Source organism: Capra hircus, chromosome 24, assembly GCF_001704415.2.
Source record: "Capra hircus breed San Clemente chromosome 24, ASM170441v1, whole genome shotgun sequence".
Taxonomy (NCBI): Eukaryota; Metazoa; Chordata; class Mammalia; order Artiodactyla; family Bovidae; genus Capra; species Capra hircus.
Genome location: NC_030831.1, coordinates 28996835 through 29020925, shown reverse-complemented (window position 1 = coordinate 29020925; position 24091 = coordinate 28996835). Strand labels below are relative to the sequence as shown.

General features: G+C 42.5%; 1 protein-coding gene across 1 annotated transcript in view; it reads right to left on the bottom strand.

Moving 5' to 3' along the window:
* The window catches only part of CDH2 (cadherin 2), a 243612-nt gene that overhangs the window by 205950 nt on the left and 13571 nt on the right, over window positions 1-24091 (bottom strand). Inside the window, exon 2 of the mRNA XM_018039719.1 lies at window positions 5836-5947. Within this exon, the coding sequence (XP_017895208.1) occupies window positions 5836-5947 (112 nt within the window). The remainder of the gene's footprint in view (window positions 1-5835; window positions 5948-24091) is intronic.

Below are 24091 nucleotides of genomic sequence, written 5' to 3'. Positions count from 1 at the left end.
CATCTACCTGATAAAGATCCAGTGTCCAGAATATATATTTAAAAACTTTAAAAATGAAAACCAAACAATTAAAATATGGGCAAAGGACCTGAAAGACATTTCTTCAAAGGAGATACACAAATGTCACACAGCCTTTGCATTTGCAGTTCGCTGTTAATCTGAATGTTCCTCTCCCAGTTATCTATAGCGCTTGAACCACCTGCAATAGCAATTCTTGCTCAAATGTCTCCCATACAATGATTCTCCTTTGACCATCCTATTTAAACAGCAAAACTACACATTCTTCCTATTTCCCTTCTTTGTCTTATTTTCCTCCATAGCATCTAACATAAAGTAAATCTTATTTATTGTGTTTATTTTTTACTCTCCACCAGGGGGTTACTATTTAGCCTAAATGGACAGACAGAAAGGGGCCCTCAGATCTTAGGACGGCAGATTTTAAACCATTCAGTGCCTGCTTGTTAACACGTTTTCACAGGTGAAGTGTGACTTTCTTCAACACAGATCTGGTTGCTACTTTGTAAGACAGCAGACCTCGGCTACTCCAAATTACTGAACGATATAAATAACTGCCAAAGGACTTAAAACAAAGAAGTGACCACCCAAACTGGCTTATCTTGGTCTGTAGGACTGCATTAAGAAACCCAGACCTAGAACACATCGCATCAAAAGGGATATAAAAGCACGCCAAGTATTAGATAAAGTCTAAGTAGTTACGATGAAAACAAGGATGAAATTTCTTAGTTCTTATGTTGACATTAATATATACCTAATGGCTCTTAAAAAATAACTACCACAAGGTATTAAAAATAAAAGCTCTCTACCCCGGAGAATCTACATGGCTGTATTTCACTTGTAACTCCTAAGAGCCTATCATCAATATCCAAGAGAACCATCTCAAAACTTAACGCCTTTTCTCACAAGTGGAAATCCGTGGCTGCAATACGGAAGACCCGGGTTCAGTCCCCAGGTTGGAAGGTCCCCTGGAGAAGAGAATAACAACCCACTCCATATTCTTGCCTGGAGAATCCCAGGGACAGAGGAGCCTGGTGGGCTACAGTCCATGGTGTCGTAAAGAGTCGGACATGACTGAGTGACTAACACATACACACACAGTTAGCAAAAGGCTGTATAAACAATTTAAAATATCTTAAGACATTTACACAAAAGAATTTAAAAAAAGATCTATCGAAATAAAAAAGGCTGATTAAAACAAAAGCCAAGGTTTCCTAACATATTAGTACAAGCCTGGAACAGAGAAGACCTGCTTAAGATATAGATGGCTCCCAAATTCAGTAATGCATATCATACATGAGCAGTCAGATTATTTTTAGAAAAAGTAGTGCATAGTGTATAGTCCTACTAAATAATAATAAGGATTTCTGTACTGTTATCTGAAGATACCATATGACAGCTTCCTCCCAGAGTGTTAATGCAGAGAGGAGCCTCAATCAGTAAGTAAACTAATCTAAATCAAATTCCGTCTAGTTGAAAATAGTCATCATGGGCTGCCCAGAGTTGGTGAGTCTGAATGCATTACTGAAGAGCTTCTTGGTAATTGTAGGTTGCTATTTATGTTGACCAGAGTCGGAGGAGTTTACTTAAGCGAGATGTCTAAGCATACAGACCACCAGTGCAAAACATACAGGAAAATCACTCATAACATCCACACTAAAAACAGCCTAGATGCTCTCTGTGATGTCGCAGCATGGTTGTTATTTCCTAGTGTCACCTAGCAGTGCTGGTGACAGAATGAAAATTTATGATTTCAGTTATTTTATTTTCAAATAATGTGCTACCACAAGAGATTCTTTCTAGTTCAGTGGAGTGTAAGTTAAATATCTGAGACTAAATATTATTTTCAAGAGCCCTAAATTTCTGCTTGTCAACAGGTATGCACAAAAAATACTCATGGTGACAATCATCAGGAGATATTTTTTAATCACAGGGGGACCCCATGGACTGTATGTAACCTGCCAGGCTCCTCTGGCCACGGAATTCTTCAGCCAAGAATACTGGAGTGGGTAGCCATTCCCTTCTCCAGAGGCTCTTTCCAACTCAGGGATAGAACCCAGGTCTTCTGCACTGCAGGAGCCACCAGGGAAACTGTGCCTTAGAGTCACCAATTCCCAAATGTGTCTAATAACACAAAACCCATGGTGCTAAGTGGGAAATAAAAACCAGTTCTAAGACTTGTCACAAGACACATGGACAGGTAGGCTGGCTCATGTTCTTCCCTGTGTTACTCCATAATTTTTTTTTTTCTTTAATCATCGTCATTAGCATCATCACTAAATTAAGTATCAGAAACCTGGGTTCTAATTCCAAACCTGTAGCTAACAATCTAAAGCACCATATTATCATGGGAAAAGCCTATATCTCTCTGAGCTCCAATTTGCTTGTCTGTAAACTGAGGGGGTTGGCAAGAAATGCTTTTAAAATAGAATAGAAAAATAGCAAAGTAAAAATGATGACCTAAACGTATTAAAATTGATACTAACTTACAAAAGGTAAACCCAGGAGATATCACAGGATAGAAAAAGGAATGTTTTTCATCTTAGGGGAAGTAGGAAAATGAAAAACATTGTAAAATTCAGTGGTTATGAGGATGGAGTAAAGAACAAACATACTTTTAGCCATGAAAAGAGTTTTACAAAAATGTAAAAAAAAAAAGTCCATTACCTTTGGCCTAGGAATTTTACTTTCGAACACAAATCCCCAAAGAAACTATCCATAAAGAAAAATCAAAGTTCGCTAAAAACGAATCTCCATAGCAGCACAATATGTGTAAGGGAAAAATTGGAAACAACCTGTAAGTGCAAAAATAGAGGCACAGTTAAGAAAAATCTGGTTTTGCTAAAGAAATGGAACAGAGGCCTGGACAGCCACTTTTTATAAAGCACTGAACTTTTTTTTTTTTTTTTCAAAAGAGTGGAAATATTCGACATGATATAATAGGAAATGTGAAGGTTGATCACAAAATACCTTTGCCCTCTTTATGATCTTACCAAAAACTCACTGATGAAAACCAGAAGAGAAATTGGAGGCATGGAACTAGCTCACTGGGTCCATTCTTTCTATGAAATTCATTACAACAGCAGAAAATAGAAGGGGCAGGTGGGGAGAAAAGAATTCTCTTTAGACAAGAGTCCAGCTTTTCTAACATGCCTCTAACATCTTCTTTCTCCCTCTAATGCTTCATGTTTTTCAAGCACTTTCAAAAAAGATTGTGACTTCACTGTTTGAAGAAGAATCAGCATTCATGGCACTTATACACTTGAAAGTTAAACTCTTGTACAAGGTCTAGTGCACCAGGAATCTACTCTGCAAAACCATTCTATACCTATGTTTGGACAATGGGTCTCCTCTCCCCAAAAGTCATCAGGGGGAAATGAAAGGAAGCATCAAGGGTTAGGAGTTACGATTTCAACAGCCTTTTAGACTATAACCTTAATAAGGTAGAAACCTGCCACAAGGCAAATGTCTTGGAAAACTTTTGCATATTTCTTATGCACAATTACTTGTTTCCTTGAACACTATAAATCACAAAACCACAGCCAAAGTCATCACTCTTGGCCCAGCAACAGATTACACTCAGCTTTAGAATATACATGGTCAATGCACGTAGCACAGAACACAGAATTCATGAACATAATTATGACTTGGTATCTATTTGGGTTAAGTGTACACAGCCACCTTTGGATTAACATGTCACTAAAAACTCCAAAAAGGTACTAATAGAAACTTTTTTATTAAAAAAAAAAAGGAGAATTATTCTCAGTAATGATTTTCCCAAATACATATAACTGGTAACAACACTCTTGTAGAAAGGAATGGTGATGTTCCACAAAAATCTTCCTCCTAAAAGAATAGTTTTTCCTATGAGTCAATATTATGAACCTTATGTTGGAAGCATTAAGATGCTGGTATCTGTTAACATATTTTATGAATGATACAGGAAAAAAGTAATGATGTGTCAGAAGAGAAACAGCTTTATTAGAAAGGCTAAAAGACCAAAATGGTAACTACTAGGTATACCAAACGCGGAGAAATTCTACCAGACACTGTCACGTCATAGACATCCCCCAGCGACTGCTGGGGCACAGAGTCAAAAGTATTCTCAATCTTTTATATTGACAACTCTAGCAAAGTCCCAAGTTTCTAGGTTATACTAAAATGATCCTGGCAATCAAAATTATGCCCAGTTTCATCACCAGCATGATCTAATAATTTAAAAACAGGCTTTCATTTTCAAAATTATTCTACATAGCAGCATATTTCACCTTAAAGCAATGGTTTCCAGAGACAGACCATAGGTTTATTCTTAACCAGCAATTTCAACAAGCTTTTAGAAGGGCCTAGGAGAAGGAATTATCCACTAATGAATCTCAAAAGCAAAATGTAAAAATGCAAACAATTCCAGAAATTTTTGATCTGGAGAAATTACTCTCTAGGATTTTATCAAAAGATTTTTCAGCATTCAAATACTACTTAAGATCACATAGGTAGGTCCTAAGATGCCACATAATAATTTACAGATTTGAAGAAGATGACAAATGTGCAGAACTGTGAGACTTGTATTAAATTTTTAAAAAAATGTACACACTTTGATTTGAATTAAACATCTATTGCATCAACCATTAGCTACTAGATGAGATAGCAAGCAATGCAGCATTGAGACAGACTGATTTAATATTTACTCATTAAAATATCATGTGATGAGAAAGGGATGGGAGGATGTCTTAAGAATAACTTCAGAAAGATCACATATGTGTGAGCAAATCACAATCAGAACAGAAATGAAAATAAAAGGATAACTGGCAACAAGGAACTTCAGTAGCTAAGGGGCTATTTACATTTCAAAGTCCTCTGTCTATGGTATTCTTAGGTATGATACCACAAAGGTCTGTCAGAGTGACAGAGAGTCTTCAATTAAGGCTGTGTGCTACAGGCCTGTGTCAATTAACTAGTTGAGGTTGCAAAGATTTTCTGAAAGTGGCTATCTAAAACAGCCTCAGATATATGCACGATTTGTGGGGAATCAGAATTTAAATACAACTTACTAATCAATTCTTCCTGCTTTCCCATTTCTAAAGACATATTGTGTAATGATAAATAAGTCCATGAAAATATGACTAACCAAACTTTTATCTGCTTTCAATTAGAAGTAACAGAAGGGGCTTTCAATTTCGTTTTCAATTTCAACTTTTACTTAGATTTTATCTACACTTATTGGCAACAATTTTCATATGATATCCATCAATATGATGAATCTGATCCATATTTAGATAGGAGATGAGTCTATATTGGAAATTCATATGTATTACAACTAAATTAGCTATCCAGTAATTTCTATAAACAATGGCATAATAAAAATATAAATTCATGCTTTTGCCTTGAGATTTTACCTGCTAAATCTGCTCATTATAATTTTGCTAAATGTTAGTTTGACATGTCTTAGGAATTCTTTGATTCAAAATACTAAGTAGATGATGGCTGTAAATAATGTTTAAATCAGCAGAATCAGATATTCGGTAAATATGATCTTCTACCAGAAGTAAAATGTAGGCAGAAAATTGTAAAAATTAACTGTGTGATGGTTTCCACCATAAATGAAAAATGGAAGAGGTTTTCAGGAAATCAGGAGCCTTCTAGTTGTGTACATAAGAGATTTATGAGCTCTTCTGTAATCCTAAAATAAAGTCCCTACAGTCTCATTATAGGGACTGTGAAAAATTCATACTTGTACAGTGATCATTTAGAGTCTTTTTAACAGTGAACGGTATTTCAAGAGCATTGGTGCTGAGTGTACAAATGTATCTTTTGAGGTCATACCATTGAGAAGGGGCTGTCCTTCCAGCACATCCCGGGACAAGACTGCACTGTAAACATCTTCAGGAAATCCAGTCTTGCATAACGAGATCTCCCCAGAAGCCTCCACGGAAGCCTGCAACACAAGGAAAAAAAATGTGTGCCGTGATCGCCACCTCCTTCAACGGAGAAACATCCCACTTGGCATAAAGCCTCGCTTTTCCCACTATTTTGTACAAATAACCCCTTTGTTTTCGGAGTGGTTACAATTAGAATGTAGAGGGCAAAGGGTTAATCTTTTTGATAACTGGAGTAGAAGAAACAAATCCCACTTGTCTTAAACAGCAAAATTGAAATAATGCACATTCCAGGATCTTCTCAGCACTGAACATTTCCATTAAAATGGTCATTGTGAATGAAAAAAACTCTCAAGTGAAGCCGAGGGGGAAGAAGTGGGGGGTAAGGGGACAGCCAGAGAGTTTTGAGGCTCCATAGATCACCATCATTAACTCAACTTTTCAAGAAAAATGTACACATTCCAGCATATTGATTTGTATATTCCCATCTAATTCTCTATGAAGTTTGTTTCAATATGTTCCTGAACTAAAAAACCGAAATGGTGATATGTTTACTGCAGGGTACAGAGTGTTTTATACCAAGTAAAACCAATCAATTGAAAGTATGTATTTCTCTAGACTCACGGACATAGAAAGAAAACAAACACGGTTACCAAAGGGGAAAGGCAGGGGAGGGATAAATTAGGAATTTGAGATTAACAGATACCCACTATTGTATATAAAACAAACAAGAAGGACCCACTGCAAACACGGGGAACTATATTCAATATCTTCTAATAACCTACAACAGGCTTCCCTGGTGGCTCAGATGGTAAAGAATCTGCCTGAAATGCAGGAGACCCAGGTTCGATCTCTGGGTTGGGAAGATTCCCTGGAGAAGGGCATGTCAACCCACTCCAGTATTTCTTGCCTGGAGAATCCTCATGGACAGAGAAGCCTGGCAGGCTACAGTCCAAAGGGTCACGAAGAGTTGGACGTGACTGAGCGACTATCAATTTCAATAACCTATAATGGAACAGAATTTGAAAAAGAATATATAAACTGAATCACTTTGCTGTACAGCTGAAACTAACAAACATTGTAGATCAACTATCCTTCAGTTAGAAAAGGAAAGTGTATTTTTCTCTAAGTTGAGGGCAAGGACACATTCAAAACGTAAATAAAGATTAATACAATTATGTTTCCTTTTTATACTTAAAAATTAGAAAGTTGCTATCTCTTGCCATCTTCCTCCTCATCACACATACTCAGTGGGCTTAAAACTCAACCGTACCAAGTGCTATCCACCTACCCCTTTGAGTTAATTTCCTCACTACTTCGCTTTCTTTCCTGCTTCCTCCTGACATCATCACAGGATGATTAAGCCTCAGTAGAACTCAGGCATCATCTGCATTAATTATAAAAATCTTTGGGAGGTGGGAGGGAGGCTCAAGAGGGAGGGGACCTATATATACCTATGGCTGATTCATGTTGATGTATGGCAGAAGTCAACACAATATTGTAAAGCAATTATCCTTTATTTAAAAGTAAATAAATTGTTTAAAATAATCTTCACCCAGCCCTGATGGGAATGGAGAGAAGAGAGTGGACAGAAGCTGCCTGAGGGAGCAGCGTAATGTCAAAGTTAAGGTGGGGGCGTAAATTTCAAAAGTGGCAGGGCCAGCCTTGTGAGCAGTCTGCACTTCCGTGGAGAAGAACCACAAATTGGAAGGAAGGAGAAAGGGAGACCCCAGAGATAGAGAGACCTCAAAGCAATTGTTTGAAGGAAGCCATACAGCGCAGATTCACAACTGAAGGACTTCCTGGGTGACGCATGGGAAGTGTTGCAACTCTAAAGTTGCAAGAATCCAAACTGATCTAAAATGTAAACAGTTCTTTTCAGATCTGAGAAAAACAAGAAAAAAAGGACATGGGCTTTTCTAATCTCTCAGTATCTAATCTTAAAATTGTATTAGGAGCAACAGTGAGATACTAGATCAGACCCACCAAAGTAACAAAAATTATTAAATCTGTGATGGGCAAGAAAAGATTGTCTCAAATCAAGGGTACAGAGCAATCAAACCCTTCACAGAGGTATCAGTGAATGCGGCTACAGTAACCATGGAAACTTCTAGTAAGGTAATAGTAGACATATCCTGCAGGTATATTCTTGGGAAAGTCTTCCATGAGTGCCCTAGTCAACACGTGTAGGAATGTTCACTTCAGCACAGTCGTAACTGCAAGAGCTAGAAACTACCTAAACGCCCGTCAATAGAAAAGAACCAAAAGATTTTCACTTAGTCAAGGGAGAAACAGCATTAAAATGTAAGAATTGGAGCTACATTTATCCACAAGGATCCATCGCAAAACAGATACTCAGTTACTTTAACTTTCATGTAAGGTTGAGAGAGAAATTTTACTATAAATCAACCCAGGAATGACTATTATATTTAGTAAGTTCAGAAATCTATTTATAGAACATTCTAAAATCAGATTGGTACCAAGATACACTGCAGTCTAAATCTTTACAAACTAAAAGCAAAAATCCAAAGCATGGTTGATGACAGTTTTTATATACAAGGTTTACATTCAAAAAGTAATGTAATACATATGTAGTAAGAATATAAAAATATACAAGGTGCTGATAAGCACCAAATTTAGAAGAGTGGCTACCCCAGGGAAGGTGAGTGAGGAAAAGCGCCAGAAAGAATCCTACGGGCAGCTTTGATTTTATTTGTCGCAATTCATTTCTTTCCAACAGAACCTAGAGCAAACAGGGTAAAATGTGAAGGTGTGCATAGGCACAGAATGCTATGTATGTTTCGTCTCCTATATACCCTGCCTGCTCTGAGTATTTCAAAATGAGAAAGAGATAATATCTAGGGCTCTCTGATCAGTAAGAACTTGGGCTTTCAACAGCCATCAAGTTTGGGACACTCGGTGATATTTTGCTATTTGCCAGCTCCAGATACCCAACCATTCATCCTGGGCCTGACACAGAGTAAGCACTACTAGTTAGCTTTTCTTTAGGCTAATTGTAACAAATAAAGAGAAGTCCCAAGTTCCCCACAACAACTGAACCAATGTGTTGTAAACCTGTGTCCCAGTGATAGGTTAGGGGCCAGGGGCCTCTTGATCTCCAGTCCTGCCACAGAGGAGGGCTCGCAGGGCAGGAATCCAACCCCAGGAGGTGGGTGAGAACAGAGGAGAGAACAGGACAGAAGCAAACAAGGGTCACACTTCATCCTGGGGGGTGGGGTCAGGGCAGCATGAGGTTTTCTAGGTGAACTCTCAGAGGTCAATGAAATCTACAGACTAGTGGAAGTCTGGCATCTCTTATTTAACTCCACCCCTAGAGTCTTATTTTCCAATGGACCTGCCCCAAGTGCGTGTGTGTGCAGCCCGACTCTCCGTGACCCCAGGAACTGCAACCCTCCAGGCTCCTCTGTCCATGAGGATTTTCCAGGCAAGAATACTGGAGTGGGTTGCCATTTCCTCCTCCAGGAGATCTTCCTGACCCAGGGACTGAACCTGCATCTCCTATTTCTCCTGCATTGGCAGGCAGATTCTTTACCACTGAGCCACTTGAGAAGCCCTCTGCCCTAGGTGAGTGCTAAGTGGCTACAGTGTGTCTGACTCTGTGCAACCCTATGGACTGTAGCCTGGCAGGTTCCTCTGTCCATGGGATTCTCCAGACAAGAATATTGAAGTAGGTTGCGATTTCCTTTCCAGGGGATCTTCCTGACCCAGGGATCGAATCCTCGTCCCTTGCCTCTCCTGCATTGGCAGGCGGGTTCTTTACCAGCTGAGCCAGTGCCAGGCTTCTGGAAAGGGCCAGAGAGTAAATATTTGAGGCTTTTCAGGCTCTGCTGTCACAGTGCAAAAGTAGGTAAATGAATAAATGTGGCTCCGGTCATTCAAATAAAACTTCATTCATGGACACTGACATTGAAATTTCATGTAATTCTCAAGTGTCAAAAAGTAGTATTCTCTTCATGATTTTTTAAAAAGCATTTTAAAACTTGAAAAAGATTCTTGGCCCCAAATCCGGCATCAAGACTGAAGTTTGTGGATCCCTAGACCAGAAAGCTAAGTTTTATAAAACATGGCCATCTCCCTTAATTCTCACAGTAGCCCCCTGAGGGGAGTGAAAAGAGCTGCAGTTTACAAATGAGCAAAGAGATGCTCACTCAAAGGTGAATAGCCCTGCTCTCACCTCCAGGAGGAGGAAGAGGCAAGATTCTAACCCTGCAGGCCTGCCAAGTAGGACAAATAATTACAATTCTTTGCAGAAACATATACTGAGTGTCCACTTGCCAGAAACAGAAGAAAACACTGCCCTGCCCTTAAGAAGTTCAAGGCTTCAAGTCAGAGCAAAAGAGAGATGATTGCAATAGAAAGCGGCAAGTTAGAGGTAGCAGCATGCAGACGGGGGTGAAGAGAGCCCAGGGCAGGGATCTGGGGGCCCCCAGAGATCCCAGGGGGAGCCAGGCAAGGGGGTGGGGTGGGGGGAAACCATCCCAGGCGGTCACTGCTCGAGCCAGAACGAGGCAGCAAGAAACAGCACACTGCCTGGGGAATTACAATGAGTTCTGTGTCACTGGAGTCTAAGAAGCAAGGCAGAGAGTCAAAAGTTGAGACCGCTGAGTTAGACGAGGTTAGATCATGGATGGCTGGGGGCTTGGGGTTATTCTGTTGGCTGGGGAGAACCAGGCATACGTTTCCAGCACAGGCAGACTGTGTTTGATAGATGCTTCGTGGGAAACGTGTGTGTGTGTGGGTGGGACAACAAGTGACAGGTTGGGGACAAGTTAGGGCATAGATGTGAGTCATGCAGGGGCTGCAGGACTGAGAAAAGGGGTGATTGTATCAATATGCAGACAGTTAAAAACAATGCATCGGGCCCAGTGAGGGCAGGGCTCAGAGCAGAACGGAGGGTGGGAGGGAGGGAAGGAAGCGGGGAGGAGGCTTTGCCCTCCTCCGTGTTTCCAGCTGGGTGACCGTGGACATGAGTGGCACAAACTAAGAAAGCTAATCACGAAATTATAACGTCAGGAACAAAGTGCTAAAGCAGCAGAAAAGGTTGATAAATCTGCCTGTGGAAATCAAAGAAGACTGCATAGCTGCAGTGACATTTAGGCGCCGTCTTTAAAGATGATTAAAAATTTGCCAGGAGAAAAAAGGAGGAAGCGGGAAAGGGCATCCCAGGCGAAAGGTGCAGCAGAGACAAAGGCCCTGTTGATTTATATCGAGCGAGCAGTCAACCCAAACAACCCAGGGCTTTTCCACCAGGCAACTGTTGACTCGTGGCTTCCAGTTTCTTTGCTCTGATTTGGGGCCCCAAGGGGCAGCAATTACATTTAACCCTCCAAGATTTTATCTCGATAAATTAATAACTCGATCCAGATTTAGTCATTACTCCCGTCTGCATCACCCCAATCTGTGTGATGCTGCTCAGATTCTAAAGACGAGGCATAGTGCATGCTCAGACACGGCCCTTCCCACCTACCCAGAGCCATAAACCAGGCTCTTGGAGGGGCAGCTCAGGTTTTCAACACGCCAGAGTGCCTGAGTTTGAATCCTGCCCATTTGGAGTAGGAAATGGAAACCCACTCCAGGATCCTTGCCTGGAAAACCCCATGGACAGAGGAGCCTGGCAGGCTACAGTCCATGGGGTCACAGAGTGAGGCACGGCTGAGCACACACATCTCAGAAGTCCCAGTTTCCCTACGTGTGTAAAGTGAGACCGCACCCACTCAGAGCGTGGGTGTTAGGATTACAGGAGAAAAGGTGTAAAGCGCTTAGAATATTATCTGGCAACTGGTTATTCGACGCATTAGCCATTACTAATAACAGTATTAATACTATCATGACAACATGGCTCTACCTCGTGGTATGTCTGTCCTAAGGCCCAGTTATTCCTAAACTTACTCAGCATAGCAAGTCATCTGGGACAGTCGCCAGAATTTCTGATTCCTGGGCCCTGACCCAAGATTCACTAAACCATAATCTCAAGAGATGTGGTGGATAAATTGGTATATTTAACAAATGCCCATGTAGCAATGGGAGAGGAGGGTCCCATATTCAACCCAATACCTCTGTCTCCCCAATCCTTTCTGAACTCTACACATGGGCATTCTTGACTTTCTGCCCCAGTCTCCAAGATGAATATCTTTGTCACAAAAGGGAATAAAGAAACAATTTTTTTTTCCTGTTCTGAACAATTTCCCGCTGTCTCCTAGCCACTGTGTACATCTGAAAATGCAATTTGCTAACCAACCTGTCCTCATTACTGGTTGGAGAATTCTGCCCCAGGTCAGCATGGGGTCCTCTCTTCCTTTATCTGATCACCACATCCTCTGAATTTGGCTTTTCTTTTAATTGGGACATTATCCCATCCCCAGTTCACTAGTAATTTCCCTAGTTCTCCACCATTTTTCAAAGATGAAAGCAGTGGGCGAGTCCTCCCGGCCCACCGGGAGGAAATTCACAAAATTCACACTGGCCAGAGGCTCCCAACACATTCAGTGCTGCTCCGCGCGCCTGCACAATCAGCTCCCCTATCTTGTGTTTCAATTTCCTCTTACAAGTATTCTACTCTCCCTGGGCTGAAGATCGACCTCCTTGTCTTAAAAGGAAAGGAGCATAATGGTAGCAGAGGAGTTCTGCGTGCCTGTTAGGATCGGTCTATCCGTTCCGGTTCTGAACCTGCGATGACATCGCTTTTCGTTCTCATTATTTTTTTTTCCCATAGTCTCAGGACCATGAGCTTTCAAGCTGAGTCCACGACTCTTTGAGGTTCCTATTATCGGGGCTGTTTTCTTTAATAGTCTTCCTTGGTCACTGACTCTGTTTTCCAGTTTCCTCCAAGTTACTCCTGAATCCAAGCTCTTAAAACACTCCAGCAAAGCCACGGTGGATCCTCCCCCTCCTCTTCTTTCCGATCAAGATCATCTATGGTGTCTGGCTCCACACTGCACACCTGAAGCAGCGCAAGCCTAATGGAAGCTTTCTCTTTTCTTTCTGGTTCTGAAGACGACCTACCCCAAACCTAGGCTTTGCTGATTATCAGAAACTCTGAAATGTAATCAACTGGATGTTTGGGTTCCCCCTGCCCCTCTAAACATTGAGGTCTTCCACTGTTCCCTTCCAGATAGTCTGTGGTCAGAATGCAGTAACAATTAAAGTACTGAGAAGTAGGTGATCAAACGCAGTCCACCTGATTTCCCTGGTGGTCCAGGAGTTAGGAATCTATGCTTCCACTGCCAAGGGTGTGAGTTCGATCCCTGGTCAGGAAACTAAGATTCCACATGACCCGCAGTGGGGTCAAAAACGAAAACAAAAAACACAGTCCACAAAGCTGGAAACCTGTTTTCACTTTATATGTCTGCTCCCCTTACTCTTTATGGAAACAAAGGCAGGACTGTGTGTAACACCTTAAGACTGGGGGCTCTGAACAAACCTGCTCAATTAAGTTTAAATCCTGGCTCCCCTCCTGCTACCGATGTGACCTTGACATGCTTTATAACTTCATCTTCACCTCAGCTTCTTCCTTAATAATAGTACCAGCCTCAAAGGACGGCCAAGAAGCATATCAAGGGCTTAAAAACAACATCTGATTCACCACAATACAAGGGTATACACACATACAGTAGCTGTCATGATATTACTGCCATGGTATTCCTGGGGTTTTTGTGTGTGTGTAAAGAATTTTTATCTCTTTGCTACATGAATACCTGGGAACTATTTTTAAAGAATTTTGTAGAAGGATGAATAATGAAAAGAAATCAGGTGATAGAGAATAAAAATTCATTTACAAACATGGTACAAAAGAAAATGAGTAAAATCCTTTCAAAAGAGGTGATGTCTGGAGTGGAGGTGCATAGTGATGGAAGAGGGGGCAGCTTTAATAATACTTTTATTACACCTGTATGCGCTTCAAACAACATAAGCAAATACAAACAGTAAGTGAAGACATCATGGTAACAAAATAATGGAACTCTTCAAGACCAATTCCACATAACTGATTTTTGAAAAATTTTTAATCTAATTTATCACCATATAGTTACATTGGCCAGATTCTCTACATTTCACAGGATTCCATCCATGATGGGGGAAGGCTATGTTAAGATTATTCAAGAGATAGTGCCGCTCTTTAAAGATTTTTCTCTGTGTCAGTCATGCCATTGATGACACGCTGAATTTCAGATCCCAGGAAACATGCTTGAAATGTGCAGGCGTTTAACCCTGCAAATATTTTTTATTTTGTCACGTACAATCCTGCAGGGAGAGCACAGTATTTTGAACAGGTTCTTTAACTCCTTCTTGCCTCCGTGATACGATCTAGACCAGCTTAGGCGCAAAGAATACTTGATGGAGGCCAAAATACTGCCCGCTGTGACCCACCTGATGATTTCCATCTGTATTTCAATTCTTCTGTTAGTATGGGTCCTTGAATATCTCTAGTAAACAATTCTTTTTATTTTATTTTTTCCGATTTTCACTTTTATTAATCAAGTAACGACAAAGAAAACAGTCTGGTCCAGGAACCTGACAACCATGCTGATGCTGATGATTAGCTAGAAGACAGCAGCGCAATAAGACTCGACGCACAAAAATCGGAGTGCCTCGTCGGAGATGTGGTTTGGAGTGTGGACTTTCCCGGAGCTGAACCTATCAAATCTCAGGACTATATATAGAGAGATCAAGTCAAGTCCACATACGTCTGTGCAGTCTCCCGATCTACTCAGCCCCTGTGAAGGGAGGCTTCCTAGGCACCCAGGCTTTGTGGAATGGAGTCCCGAAAGACAAGCAGGAGTTTACAGTAAGCTTCCTGGATGGTTAATGGCAGGGGTAACAACACTACACCTACAGCTTGACTTGGCTTGTAAAAATCTACCACTATTATCAGACAGTGTGGCTCAGGCAGTTAGGCAATTCAACTGCCACTGCAAGTTCCAGAAAAGCCTACAGCAATTCCAGTTCACGCGGCCAATCTTGCCTTTGACTGATTCTGCCCCATTCAGCAGAGATTGCAGCATGCTTATCATACACAAGATTCAAAACGCCATCAAGTAGTAGAGCATGTAGCATCAGACCGTGGTTACAATCAACTTGGGAATTCATTTAACCAAATACACTGCATATCGCTGATGGTTAATATTTATCAACTACCTAGGAAGGGTGCTACAATGCTTTCCACACATGTATCTTAACAGTCCTCACAACTCTAAAAAGAAAGTACTATTATTAGTGCTATTTTGCAGGCAAGGAAGCAAGCAAACTGAAAGGAAACTGACATAGGTCTTTTAGCTAGTCAAATCAGCGGTGATATTCAAACCTATAACAAAGGCTTTGGGGACCCTGCTAGCCACTGCCTCCCCACCCCTCCCAACACACACCCCATCAGGAAGCATCCTCAGGCATTGGCTAATGGCTGGAAATCATCCTATTTAAATATATGAATTAAGACCAGGGACTTCCCTGGATAAGATGCTGCACTCCCAGTGCTGGGGGCCTGCGTTCGAACCCAGGTCAGGGAACTAAGATCCCACATGCCACAACTAAGACCCAAACAGAGCCAAATAAAAAATAAAGGCCAAGTGACAAATCTACCTGCCACCACTGTGAATTTTTTCCAAAACTATGATTCTCAATGGAGAAGGCAATGGCACCCCACTCCAGTACTCTTGCCTGGAGAATCCCATGGACCGAGGAGCCTGGTAGGCTGCAGTCCATGGGGTCGCGAAGAGTCGGACACAACTGAGCTACTTCACTTTCACTTTTCACTTTCACCCATTGGAGAAGGAAATGGCAACCCACTCCAGTGTTCTTGCCTGGAGAATCCCAGGGACGGGGGAGCCTGGTGGGCTGCCATCTATGGGGTCGCACAGAGTCGGACACGACTGAAGCGACTTAGCAGCAGCAGCAGCATGATTCTCAAATATGACTGCGATATGTTAACAGAATAATTTCAAATGTTTCTGTTCACCACGGGAAAAAATGGAGAGAAAAAGCCATCAGGTCAAACTTCTGTAAACATCTTGTTTTTAAGTCACCCAAATTCCCTCCATGCCCCCCAGCCCCCCACCACCACAATCAGCCCCAAACTCTTCTAAAAGCACAAGTGGAAAACTATCAGCAAATACTCATTATGGTGAGTATATTCATTTTCAGTGACAAGGGCATAATTACAGCCTGTGATAGACTCTTCGTACACTTTCTGTACCCCAACACTCCTTGGTCTCCATGTACACAGTTAAGTCCATTTCATAAAACCTGGAGCCTGAATTCACTTTTTAAAAATGGTTACCGACACTTCCAGTCCCTGAAACTCTGATTTAATTTGAATGGCTGGCCATGGTGATGATTTATCTAATTCCAAGTCCTTGATAAGATAAGCTCAACCCAATTATACCATTATTGTTGGGAGAAAATCGCATTCACAGCGCAGCTTCCAGAAATGTGCTGCCGTGAAGAAGGCTCTGTCAATAACGTCAGTGTTCAAAGTCCTTCCTGAACGTGTTCCCAAAACAGCACCCTGCCCAGGGGTTGTTCTCCAAGGTTAAGACGCGAAGAAGCCAGCCCACAAGTCCTGCCTGCTAACCCACAGATTACAGAGCTATTAGCACCACCTCCAGGTTCAACTTGGGGGCTGAAGACTAGCATTTTTTTCCACCTAAGGTTATCTTGAGTAGTTTATGTCTCGTCTTTGAACAACTGCACTGTATAACCCACAGATGGGGACTGCTTCTTGCCTTCTCGAAGCTTCTTTCCACGTGGAAGGAACTCTACTTTTCTAATTCTCTCACCTCTTCCAGGCTTCCCAGGTGGCGCTAGTGGTAAAGAACCTGCCTGCCATTGCAGAAGACGTAAAAGGTGTGGGTTTGACTCTTGGGTTGGGAAGATCCCCTGGAGGAGGGCATGGCAACCCACTCCAAAATTCTTGCCTGGAGAATCCCATGGACAGAAGAGTCTGGCAGGCCACAGTCCGCAGGGTCACACGTGACTGAAGTGACTTAGCATGCATGCATGCATATTCTCATGAATGTAAAGTGGAGTTTTCTAAAGGGTGGAGGATGTGTGATACCTTCACAGAGTAAATGTAGAAGCAGGTAGAGGAAACCCACTGTCTTCTATTAAGCCCGACTGGAGATTTGCAAAAATATAAAAGTGCAATGCTACTCTTCCTACTAATTTCGCTGTTCTGTTTTGGAAAATATAGTTATATTTTTCATATAAATTGGTCTTTGTGTTACATAGGTAATGGGTTTAATACGTTTAAATGAATTAAATCGATACAATTTCCTCAGTTTAATTTCTAATATGCTAAACAACGATAGATATTACCCGTATTATAGAAGCTCATTAGGGCACTTAATGATTTTTTTTTCAAGTGTAAAAGGGTCCTCTGACCAAGAAATGTGTGAATTGCTGCCCTCGAGAGGAGAAGGATAAACTGAACTTATCTGAAGGCTGAATTCAAAAGAACAATCTGGGCAGCTGGTGCCCGGCTCTGGCCCCTACTCCTCCCACCTGGGAGTTGCAGGCCCACAGAAAACAAGTGTGGTGATCTCATTTTCCATGCTGGGAGTTCATGGATCCCTGGCAGCAGTTGTGGGGGAGGGGGGTTCAGCGCCACCTGCAACTGAGTGAGCCTGGCTGTGGAATTCTGGGGTTCAACATTGACAAGAAACAAGCCCAAGGATAAAGGCCATGCCCTCCAAACCAGATCTTATCAAAACCATGGGGAGATTTTCCCTTTCAGAACTATTGACTCTTCTGGCTTCTCTTCCATTCAGTTCAGAACCTGGTACAGGGAGCAAAAGGTCTTACTGCGCCCCTGCAGAGACTTGGTGTACGAATTGGAGAACTGGAGAGGGTGAAAAAGGAATCCAATGCTGGAGAAGAAAAGTCTCAGAGGTTCTGGGGGCTCCAGGCAGAGGGGAAAGGGTGCTTTCCTAGGGCCTTGTCTGTTTTTTAACTTGCTGGTTTATAGCCTTGATTGTGCTCTGTGGTGGGTTTTTATAGGTGGGCAGGTAGCTTTTAAAATCAAGAGGCTTTAATTCCTAAACCGCAGGGTATTTTGATCTTGATGTGTGACCACAACTCATGGTGGTTATTCTCCAGGAAAGTGGCTGTTTACAGAGCTAGGACCCAGAACAAAGACAGTGGACTTCAGGGAAGGCCAAGGAGACGGGCCACTGGGTGACCCCAGCCAAGAGGCGAAGGCCTCTGGGTAAGGACTGCGGCAGAACTGCCTTGGGAAAGGCCTGAGACAGCTCAGGACACAGCGAGGTGGCCATGAATGAGCAGAGAGCGCTGAAGCACAGAAAAAGGGGATTCTTTCACCATCTCCAGCCTAAAGACGAGTGAGCAGCACACTACTTGCTATTTTTAAATGGCAGTGAATTCAAGAGCCCTAGGGAAGTTCTCACTTTAAATTATGAATGACAGGTCTAGGAGGGCAGCATGGATCATCCACTTCTAATTCTGCCCTGCACTCAGAGACCAAGAAGGCACTTCTCCACTTCTTGGCCCTTGGCCACAGGCTCAAGGGCCCACCTCCACCAAGTGGTCTGGACCAGTCTTTACAAACTAAGGAGAAATCTTCCCTTGCAGGTGGCCTTTGTTGGCCAGAGCAACTGCACAGCAGGTGGTGAGAGATGGAAAACACACGCTCCCAAGACAGTGTGTCCCCCGGCCACCCACCCAACAGAGCCTACACGGGGGACAGCACTGGGCTGAGAGTCTCAAGGGGCTCACGGCTGGAGGCCAGGTAGGAGGTCTGAATGCACTGGCTGCAAATCTCATCTGGGAGTGGCTCCCTGGGGGAGGTTAAATTTAGCATTTTGTATTTACCCGGGGGAGTAGATCCACCTGTGTATTCTTGGTTCTCTTTCAGAAAGCTGGCATTTGAGATTCTGCCACCTATGTGCAAGGTCAGAAATACCCCTTGGTGGTGATCCCATTTTGAGGTTCCCTGCCTTCTCATCCAGCATATTTGATCTCTGTTAAGTCTTCATTTTCCCTTTGAACTGAGTGCTTAGTTCAAAGGTCATGACTTACAGACAAGAGGTTTAACCCGATTAGCATCAGGGAAAGACTCAACCAGGGAAGGTTCTCACCACCCACTGGGAGTCCTTCCTTCAGAAGTCACCTGCTTCCTATCTCAGGACATTTAAGAATAGGCTCTAAGGTCATAATGTCGCTTAGGAAAACTCTTCCAAGAAAAGCTGGTGATTCCATTGACTATATATTTGCTTTATTGCAGTGCTCTAGAATCTAACACGTAATATCTCCAAGGTGTGCTCAGGCTGCCGTGACCACCCAGTCAGGTTTGAAGACTCTCTATTAAGTGCATGTGTGCGCTCAGTCGTGACTGTTGACTCTTTGCAACCCTATTGTAGCCCATCAGGCTCCTCTGTCCATGGGATTTCCTAGAGCGGGTTGCCATTTCCTCTCCTGGGTTGGGAAGAGCCCCTGGAGAAGGACTCTCTATAAAGTCAAGACATAGTACTCTCTCTATAGCAAAGCTATTGATCTTTTAAAACTTCAAGAGGTTGAGAGCAAGATGGTCCTGAGAGAGTCCGTCTCCCCCTCTGCGGGTGACTGCTCCTTTTCTGGATGAGCACACACTTGATGAGTAAGGAACATACTTTCCATGGTTAATCCAAACTCTGCAGAAGGTTTAGGGGAGCCCTGACTTCCTGCCTTCCATGTAGAGGAGCTACACAAGCCACACCACTCCTGATCTCTGTCAACCTTTCTGGCCAGTTTAGATGAAATGACTGGGCATACAGAGCCTGGCCCCTTCTTCACCTGTTTTTTCTGTTGGGAGCCCAGCCTCTCTCCATAGTGCAGATGTTGCTAGGCTATGGATGAACTGCAAGAGCAGGTTCCATAGGTGGGAGGCTAGTCTTCATCCAGCAGTGTTAAAGATGGGAGGCTGGGGGCAGGCAGGCTATTAAGTCAGAAATCCAAAGTATTTAAACCACATTCTCCATCCTTGTCTTGGTCACTAATAAAGGTTGCATTTTGGTCCTCTGGGCTCCTCTGGTGGCTCAGATTGGTAAAGAATCTGCCCAAAAGGTGGGAGACCCAGGTTCAATCCCTGGATTGGGAAGATCCCCTGGAGAAGGAAATGGCTACACGTTCCAGTATTGTTGCCTAGAGAATCTCTTGGACAGAGGAACCTGACGGGCTAGAGTCCATGGGGTCACAAAGAGTCAGACACGACTCAGCGACTGAGCACACCCACTGATTCATCTTATTTGTCCAGAACTTGGATGGATAAAAAGAATTATTTATTAGGGTCTCTTCATGGGCCCCAAAATGACCCACAAAATCTCAGCATTACTAAATACTCAGTAATGGCCAAGGCTAAAGATCAAAAAGAAACCAGGACAAATAACATCCGGCCGAAAACAAGTCCACCAGGATGGCTGGATGATGAGGGTCCAAGGTTAGACATCAAGCCTCTACAAGGGCTCAGAGAAGCCCAAATCCTGGGAACAGAATCACATGTGTCTCTGCATTACTGGGTGTCTACAGTTCTAAACCAAACCAGCTTGAGGTCAAGAAAAACTGCAATTCACAGCACTGTCAACCACTCATCAGTTCAGTTCAGTTCAGTCGCTCAGTCGTGTCCGACTCTTTGCGACCCCATGAATCGCAGCACGCCAGGCCTCCCTGTCCATCTGTTACTTATATTTCTTAAAATCACCACTAGGCGGGTGTTTGGCCACAGATGGGATTACCTACTTACAGGGTCTGTGTGTGAGTGCTCCGTAGTATCTGACTCATCGCCTTCCCATGGACCGTAGCCCGTCTGGCTGCTCTAGTCATGGAATTTTTCAGGCAACAGTACTGGAGCAGGTTGCCATTTCCTCCTCCAGGGGACCTTCCCAACCCAGGGATGGAACCCTCGTCTCCTGCATCTCCTGCATTGCAGGCAGATTCTTTACCGCTGAGCCAACCAGGGAGGCCCACTTCCATGGTTGCTAAGTCCCTTCAGTCCTGTCCGATTCTGTGCGACCCCATAGACGACAGCCCACCAGGCTCCCCCATCCCTGGGATTCTCCAGGCAAGAACACTGGAGTGGGTTGCCATTTCCTTCTCCAATGCATGAAAGTGAAAAGTGAAAGTGAAGTTGCTCAGTCGTGTCTGACGCTCGGAGACCCCATGGACTGGAGCCTTCCAGGCTCCTCCATCCATGGGATTTTCCAGACAAGAGTACTGGAGTGGGGTGCCATTGCCTTCTCCGACTGGTAGCCTATCTGGTAGCCTACTTCTGGCTCAGTGTTAGATTTTCCCCATTCATAAGTCCAAATGTTACTCCAGGAATGGAGACCCCTTGAAGCCTTCCTTCTAAAGTCCAAATTCTCCTCCAGGCTGCAATCCTATAAAATCTTGAATACAAAGATTTATCTTCCTCCCACTGGGTCAGCTCTCAGAGATTCTGAGGACCTGACTGTCACCAGGGAGAATACTGCACAAGCCCTGGGAGGTGTGCTTTTGGGTGAATGGGTTAAGCCAAGCTGCAGTCAGACTGCTGTAAAATGGATAATGATAACAATGCCGACTTATCTCAGGGACATGAGATAAGTAATCTTCAGAGGCGAAGATTGTATGAGACAATGCAGGTAGACTACCTAGCCTGGCACATAGTTAGCACTCCTCAAATATTAGATTTAATCACATGAGTTAGCTCTCCAGAAACCACGTTGCTTGGAAAGATACCACACAAGCCATGACTGAGAATGTTAGGCAAAGAGAGTGGGCAACAAAGTGGGCTTTGCAAAGCCAAGCTACAGATGAGTTACAAACTTCGTGCAGTAGGGTTCATATAGACAACTCAAGGAAGATGAAAGACCAGGAGACATACAAAAACAATCTCCATCTCCTTGGTAACCGAAAGAATGCAAACTGAACCCCAAAAGAGATACCATTATGCAGTCCACCATATTGTTAAAAAATGTTAAAGCTTAACAAGAACATGTATACTAAGTAATGGAAAAAGCAAAATATGTACGTGGTGTTGGTGAACCAGACATTTTTGTATATACATATATATATACAGATATACATCCATACATACACACATATACACAGTACATTTCCACATAGATGCATGATATACATATTTGCATAAACATGTCTGTATACATAAACACATTTCTACGTATTTACATATATTAGTATATATAAAACTTAATATGTAAAAGGAATATATACACAGATGATATCACTATAAGCAAAATCAATGAATAATTATCACAAAAATGAAGATAACGATTATGTCTAGGAGGAAGGAAGGAAATAGGAACAGTACTCTGGAAACTTCCAAGGCACCAGTAATATTCTATTTCTCAACCTGTCTAGTAGTTGTAGTGACATGTTTTGTATACTTTAATTATTATTTAAACTTCATACATGCTTTATATACTCCTCTACATGTACCGCATTTTACAATAGAACAAGTTGTTTTAAAAAGTCAATCTTGCCTTCATATTTTTACCTCCATTCAAATAAACACCAAAACTAGGAACACAGGCTCAGACATCAGGCTGCTGGCATTTGCATCCTAGCTCCACCACTTAGCTCGGATGCCAAAGAATCTGCCTACAACGTAGGAGACCCGGGTTTGATCCCTGGGTCCAGAAGATCCCCCTGAAGTAGGGAATGGCTACCCACTCCAGTACTCCTGCCTGGAGAATTAAATGGACAGAGGAGCCTGGCGGGCCCATGGGGTCACAAAGAATAGGACACAACTGAGTGACTTTCACTCACTCCATCACTTAACAAAATAACTTTGGGCGCCTCAGTTTAACCTGTGCTTTGCTCTCTTCTTCTGTAAATAGGTACAACTTCCTTGCAAATTAAACGAGTGAATACAAGTAAGTACTTAGAACAGTGTCTGGTACATAGTAATTACTCAGAAATGATGCAATATTATTAAGACAGAATGAAACTAAGCTAAATGCAACAGTTCCTGCATCTAATCATCAATAAATCACCAGAATCTACAAGAACAATAAATCTATCTTTACTCTGTTTTCGTAAATTCTGTACTTGCATCAACAGTATGATAAGAATACCCTCACCTCTCTAGTCTCCACTGAGTTATCATGTTAAAAGCATTCAGAGACTAAATAACTTACTCTGGTTCCAGGCTAGTCTCAATATACACACATACACCCATACACACTGGTGTCCATAGAAGAACACTAAAGAATTAAAAGACCGAATAGGAGGGGGTACTGGGGGAGGATGGATAACTATATATGTATGATTGAGTCCCTTCAGTGTTCACCTGAAACTATCATAAGAGTGTTAATCAGCTATACCTCAATGAAAAATGGTTTTGGTGTTAATTTTAAAAAACTTACACCACAGAAGCAAAGAGGCAGACGGGAGATACCAGAATAGCTCCTGTTTTATTACCTGGAATTCCCAAATCAAACTGCTGGCAGAATAACACTCCATATAGATTAATCCCTTTCCTTAATTGTATCAGCTTAGGTAACATCTGTTAAAACTGAAGGAGGAATGTTAAAATATGTGTCCTTCAGTTGTGGCTTCTGCATGTGGTCTAAGGCGCACTGGCAGCCTCCCATGCAGAGGATGATGAGTCATCCCACTGGAACACAGAACAGAGCTTTGAACATATCAAGTACTCAAACTCAGTCAAGTAATTAAATTACTCCTTGATTATGTTTGTGTAAAACAAGGGTAATGATTATGACCCCAAATCTTCAATTAAAGATCTTACATCTTGTTTACCATATGAAAGCACTTTTCTAAATGATATAGATATATCAGCCCACTTAGTCTTCCTAACAACCTTACGACAGATACTACTTATTACCCCCTTTTTACAAACGGACGTACAGCAAGATAGAAATGCCACATGTGCTGTCCAGGCTCACACAACAGCCTAGTGTCAAAACCAGGGCCCCCGAAACAGGTCATCCAGCTCGAGTCAACATTCTTAACCACGTACACACTGCCTCCCTAGGCAATCGGCACAGAGAGAGAAAGACAGACACCCAAAACTCTACGACAACTCGCACTTAGTAAAGAAGGCATTTCTGTTGTGAAAAACAGAAATTCATTTGATAAAGGACAGCCCCCCACCTGTTACTCTGTGTGTGTTATACGCATAAATGCTAGGGAGAAAAATAAAGCAAGGCCCTCTACCTCACACTAAGTACAAAAGTCAG